The 6001-nt window shown below is 55.9% G+C and overlaps 2 protein-coding genes across 2 annotated transcripts; both read right to left on the bottom strand.

Moving 5' to 3' along the window:
* Positions 1-2626: 2626 nt before the first annotated feature.
* BKA78DRAFT_159553 (uncharacterized protein) lies at positions 2627-3510 on the bottom strand. The gene has a single exon (XM_066883086.1). The coding sequence runs from the start codon at positions 3301-3303 to the stop codon at positions 2800-2802; it is 504 nt and encodes a 167-aa protein (XP_066742349.1). The 5' UTR covers positions 3304-3510; the 3' UTR covers positions 2627-2799.
* Positions 3511-4842: 1332 nt separating this feature from the next.
* BKA78DRAFT_159588 (uncharacterized protein) lies at positions 4843-5667 on the bottom strand. The gene has a single exon (XM_066883087.1). It carries the CDS (start codon positions 5577-5579, stop codon positions 4974-4976), a length of 606 nt encoding a protein of 201 aa, XP_066742350.1. The 5' UTR covers positions 5580-5667; the 3' UTR covers positions 4843-4973.
* Positions 5668-6001: the final 334 nt, after the last annotated feature.

Raw genomic sequence — 6001 nt, forward strand, 5'->3', positions numbered from 1 at the left:
TGAGCTGCGAGGTGGGTGTGCGCTGGGAGACCCTCGCAGACGCATCTTGACGCTGCCGGTTCCCAAATGCGTAGCCCTTGACGAGATTGCGCCGTTGCACCAAATCTTGTTGCACCCAGCCCAGCGCGCCAGCCCACAGCTTGCCTTGCTGTAGTCTGCGCGCCCCAGCCCACAGCAGCATAGCTCCACCACGCACGCCAGCGGATGCCAAAACGGAAACGCCCTGCAGATGGCCGCTGCGTCTGTCGGGTGCAGAGCGCGAAGCAAGAAGCGATGGTGCGTCATGAGCAGCGGCCTCTAAATCGCCACGACCAGCGCGCCTCCATGCGCATACTGTGAGGCAGCTATTTTTGCGCATTTCACCCTCGTCTTTCTCATCGTTGCATGGTCACGGTGGTGATGGTCGGCGAGCGGTACGGGCGATGGCATCGATGCAGGCGGACGCGCTTCCTGCGCGTGTTGTTGGCCACTTGCTTGGTTGGGGTGCCGATTGGGGTGGCCAGGACAGGGCAGGGCAGCGCGGCAAGCTTCCTGCAATCTCTAGCCCGCACACTTGGCGCGCTCTGCTCGTCTTGGACATGACAGGCGGCGATGCGTGGGTGGCGACGATGGTGAGCAACGGCGACTTGACCGATTCAAGCGAGACAGGAGGAGCGCAGTGGAGATGAAAAGAAGAAGAAGAAGTGAATCCGAAGGCAGGAGAGGGAGAGGGGAAACAGCAGAGCAGAGGAGGAAAACAAAAGTTTGGCGCATCACGGGTGTTGGGTGCATGCCTCTCGATCTTTCAGGACTTTTGAGCGTGCTTTGCTTTACTGTCTGGACAGTTGAGAAGCAGCGGACGAGCGGACGAGCGACGCGAACGCGGATTTTTCTTGTGCTGAAGTAGATACCCATCTAGTATGTGTGTAGTAGTTGTACATATTCCCCCCACCACCACCACCACCACAAAGGAAGCTACCTAGGTATAGGAGTACGGATATGGAGCAAAGGGCAAAGGGCGGCGAGCGAATGCAATCGTCACAAACCAAGTCAGACATTTCAAACAGTTCAAACATTCCAAGTCATCGACGCTCTCGAAAATCTCAGGTTCTTGATGTGTGGGGTAGGTACGGTACGTCAAGCTCTCATCGACACCACCCACGGTCAAGACCAAGCTAGCAGCGATGAGCTAGTTGCAAGCTACCTAGCGCGCTAGACAAGGCACAGCGACAGGCACGATCTATCAACACTAGCGCGATCAAGGGGCATCGTTTTTCGCCCAGGGTCCATCACTCATCACATCTCGCCCGACGGGTGGTGGGTGGGTAAGTTGGGTGGGGAACAGGGTTGATGAGATGGGCGGAGGAACTCGCTTAATATTTGCGGATTGGGTCGACCACTCCGACAGCTTGATACTTGCCCGCTGCCATGCGAAGGTAGAAAAGATGCGACAACCGGACTGGCGGGTTGGAGTTTCGCGAACTTTTGCTGTTTGCGTTGATGGGATTATTTGGGGGAGGGAGTTGGGGAATTGGCAATTTGACAAGCAATAGTGTTGGCATATGTAAGTAGCGTTGACACGCTCGTGGTTATTGGAAGAAGTTGACAGCTTGGAAGGCTTCCTCTACAGACTACCTGCCTACTAGCTGTACATGTATTTGCAGCGTTAGCAGAGCAAGAAAGAAGTAACAGATCTTCCAGGCCGGTGGCAGTTGTGTTGCTGTTTATACAGAGCATTTGGAATTTACATTGGGCGAACTGTTGACCAATTGGGTTTTTTCAATGGATGGAGGAGTTGAGAGGTGCGGAGGGTAGCTGGAAAATAAATCCACATTCTCTTTTCCTACATACCAACATTTCCCTTCTCTCTTCTTGCCCTTTCTCAATTTTCCTCACTTTCTACTGCAATTGTTCTCGCTACGCGCCACATGCGCGCGTCGTCGTCGTGTACAAACAACCTACATACCTTTCCATCTCAACCCAACGCACCATCAAACACCAACCGACCACCATCAAAAAAATCCAAATGCAATCCCGACGCACCGGTCCCAGCCTTCAAAAACCCAACCAAAAAACCAACCAATCACACCCTCTCCCTCCTCTCGCGGAGGTACCTCCTCAGCCGGGACGCTCTCCACCGAACGCGCCTTAGCCGAGTCCCGAGTCCCGAGCCCGACTGGGAGCCTCCGCAACGACCTACGCAGCCGATTCGTCGCTTGCTTGCTTGATTGATGGAGCTGTTTACCGATGGCGTGGTTGCGAGCGAGCGAGCGCTGTTGCTTTTGCTTTTTCTTTTGGACGTTTGACAGGTGCTGACGACTGAGTGTGGGCACCTACCTACTGTACGCTGCACGCGAGCGGACGGACGGCATGTCCCGCCGTCCGTCCGTCCGTCCGTAGGAGCGTCGCGTTGCGTGGAGCTAACTAGCTGGTGGCATGATATGAAGGATGATGGGGATTTTTTGAAATACATACCCGGCTAAGGCTTGTCTGGCAAGTTCCGCAAGGCCTGTTTGGCGACCTACCTGGGTGTTTGGACGAGTTGCCTCTTTGAGCAGCAGGTGCCGGTGCGGTGGGATGATGATGTGTGGTGGGGTGAGATTTGAGAAACTTGGGAGGGGATGAGATGAGGTGAGATGAGAATGTGGATGGGATTTGATGGAGCAAGTTGGCTGTGTGAGAAAGAGGAGGGGCAAGAGAGGAAGAGAGAAAAAGGGATCAAGAGAATCGTTGGGCCATGGCTGGTGAGGTACAGTGACTACATAGGGGAGAGAGATGGAGGAAATTATATTGCGCTGCTGCCTCGACGTCTCCTCTCCCTCATGTCAACCACCACATGGCGAAGCACTTGGGTTTGTTGCATGCCTGACCACACGCGCAGTCAACAGCACGGTAATCGTTAACCTCTCCATCCATCAATCCAACACTCCTCTCGCAGCCAACCAACCAGCCCCGCAACGGCCTCGGCGCTCTGCTCCCCTCTGCTCTGCTGCGCCGCGCCCAGACAATCTCCCAACACCCACGTGGGCAGCAGTGGGACAATTGCCCGATCCAAGGCTGACCTACCGAGCGAGCGGCGGCAATGTGGCTGGCGGCCGGGACCACTCTGGGACGGCTTGCTGATGACGGTGGTGGTGGACCAGTCAGTGGTGGTGACCTTGAGCCGAAGCAGCAAATCAGGCAGCTTCTCAGGAGATGCCGTAGAGAGTGGATCGTCAATGATGAGATGAGATGGCAAGGAGGATCTTGATTGCCGAGGGACACGTTACGCAGCATGTTGGTTGGCTGCCACAGGGTCGGACTGCGCTGGAGGATTGCCGACATGTCCAGATTGATTGACCATCCTCATGCTTGATTGTTGGTGTTGGTGACACTGGAGTGTCAATCAGTTGTCGACTTGTGGTGTTGAGGAAGGGATGCACATCAAGTGCGGTCTGCGGCTGTTTGTGTAGGGCAGAGCAGGACAGGGAGGGAGCAAAACCAACAAGAGGAATGGGAACGAAGAAGTACGAGAAAAAGAAAAAGAGACGTTCCAAACGGCAGCGAGCGAGCGGACTCGAGCATCGAATTGGAAAATGCGTTCGCTGGCTGCTAAGGGGAGAAGCGGACAGGCACAAAAGTTCCAGCCTGGCAGTCAGTCATCAGCTGTCGCTCCCTGCCATCGTCGGCCGCTCAACTACTCCACAAAAAGGTCCCTTTCGCCTAAGTTTGCTCCATTGGGCAAGGGTCAGATCTGGGCTACAGATCGCTGGGGTGCATGAATCTTGGTTCGTATGTAGATGGTGAGATTGAAATCTGGTGGGACGGGGCTGCGTGGTGGTGCTGGCGCTCGCTGCTGCTGCGGGAGTTGCACAAGTGGGTGTGGAGACGGTACGCCAGGGGATGACACGCTGCCTGTCTGCCGAGAGACGAAGGACAGGAACGGATATGGACACGAACTGTGCGGTGCGGCATTGCAAGCCGTGATGGGTGATGAGGTGTTGGAAAAAAGCAACCAACAACTAGGCAAGGAAAATTGCTTGTGACGACGGGTTCCGCGGTTTTGCCGCCCCAGACATGGACAACGACAACAGAAAAGAAACGCGAGGCTGAAGGGGAAAAAAAGGGACCTGGCAGCGAGCATGTCGCGCAAGCTTCGCGTATCTGACAGCCTCTGGCGCGTAGAGTAGGTACACACACATACACAGGCGCCCACTTGCAACCGGGCACATATGCAAAGACCGGGCAGGGCACGGACTCAACCAACACATTCCTAATCCATCTTTCCCCGCCGCCGCATCGCATCGGCCACATCGCCCATCTGCCATCTCATCTCATCAAATCGTCTTTTTTTTTTCTCCAGTTTTCCAATCTGCTCGCTTACCCCTCCCCTTCCCGTCGCGTCGAGGACGTCATGATCTGGTCCCGAACAAGAGTCTCGGCCCCCACGACTGGAATTTCCAGCCTCACGCCAAACACGGACGGCTCCTCTGCGCTCCGGGCCGACCATCTTCGTCTCGCGCTCATCCCCGGCCGTTGTGCCGTTGGCCGTTTTACGGGATCCGGGACGAAAAGGAGAGGTCCCAGCCAAGGCCACCTCTCATGCATCTCTCATCTCCATTCTGAAGCCGCAGATTGGCTGGAAAACAACACCCGTCTTCCCAGCCCAGCAGCAGCAGCAGCAAAGCACCACAGAAAGAACGTGCATTTGTGCATCAATCGAAAAGGGAAAAGAAGCGAAACCGCATCATGATGGCTCGCGCTTTTGCGCTGCCAACTGGCACGCAGCAAAGGCTACAAAACTTTGTCCGCGAATAATCAAATCACCAACATCGTACGACCTGATGACGCTCTCTTCCTCTGCTGGACACTCTGGACCCCGTGAGAGGCGGACTTGGCTTGCCAGCAGCCGGCAGATGCCGCCCTCGTCACGACACACACGCGCCTGACGGTGGACTGAGCGGATCGGCTGCCGTGCAGTGTGGGTGCGGTAGGTGGGCACGCGGCCCTGCAGATTATTCAAATCGGAGAAGGGGCCAACCAGCCAGCCAGCCAGAGGCCAGGCCAGCCAGATGAGACAAGATGAGACGAAACGCGGACAGGCCAGACCGCTGGGAAATATTTCCATCAACCCAAACAACCACCTTTTCTGGACGTGGCATGAGGCAGATCTCCGCCAGGCAGGTGGGCTTATGAGATCTGTGCTGAGCAGGCCGGCGCCGCGTGCGTACCTCCGTCACGGCCAACATTGGTTGGATGGGCTGTTGTTTCGGCAGTCGATGCTTCTTTTGCTCTGTTGTTTTCGCCTCTACTTGCTTGTTGTTGGGGTCTTTCTTTGGCCTTACAAGATCTCCTGCCTTGCATGGGGTTCCAAAATTCTTGAAACACCGTGAAACGAATCGACGCGGCTGCGCGGCGGGTTTCCTGGAGAGGCAGATTTTGGCGATGCCGGCAGATGGAGCGTGGAGAAAAAAAGGTTCGGAGAGGATGACGAGCTCGGGGCTCGGAATATTTGGTCTTTTCGACACGCGGATGACGACGGATGAGCGCCTGAGGCAACGAAGTCGGTGATCAAGTCGCGATGGGGGACTGATGGTGACACGGATGTTCGACTCTTTCATCACAGATGGCGGAACAGAAACGGCGCCTCTCGTCCGCCCTGTCACCGTGGCATGTCGTTCATCTTGCAGACGGACAGCCGCACAATGGTCAGTCCTTTTTTTGTTGCAAGCCACCAACGAGATCCAGAGATTGTCCCTGGCCTGCCTTGTCCGGACGCAGCCGCCAAGGCATCAAGAAACGAACACACAAACCTACGCGGCAGCCTTGCTACACGAGCGCATGCATCTCGCTAGACGTTGCAAGCCATCTCAACGGAAGCCCCGACTCGATAAGCATATCTGCCTCCAAGCGCGTGTGCTCCCTTTTCCCAACCAGGTCACATCTCCGCTGCCCTTGAAGTTGCTGCTGTACGAAACGTCATGACAAGCTGGGCTGAGAGTTGCTGGCTGGGAGACGCGGTCGTGGTGGTGGCACACCATCT

Source organism: Phyllosticta capitalensis (genome assembly GCF_038381095.1).
Source record: "Phyllosticta capitalensis strain CBS 128856 chromosome Unknown BKA78scaffold_7, whole genome shotgun sequence".
Lineage (NCBI taxonomy): Eukaryota > Fungi > Ascomycota > Dothideomycetes > Botryosphaeriales > Phyllostictaceae > Phyllosticta > Phyllosticta capitalensis.

What these genes read in the sequence shown, in the direction of transcription:
- BKA78DRAFT_159588 (XM_066883087.1), bottom strand. Translation starts at nt 5,579, where the DNA reads ATGAAAGAGTCGAACATCCGTGTCACCATCAGTCCCCCATCGCGACTT.
- BKA78DRAFT_159553 (XM_066883086.1), bottom strand. Translation starts at nt 3,303, where the DNA reads ATGTCGGCAATCCTCCAGCGCAGTCCGACCCTGTGGCAGCCAACCAAC.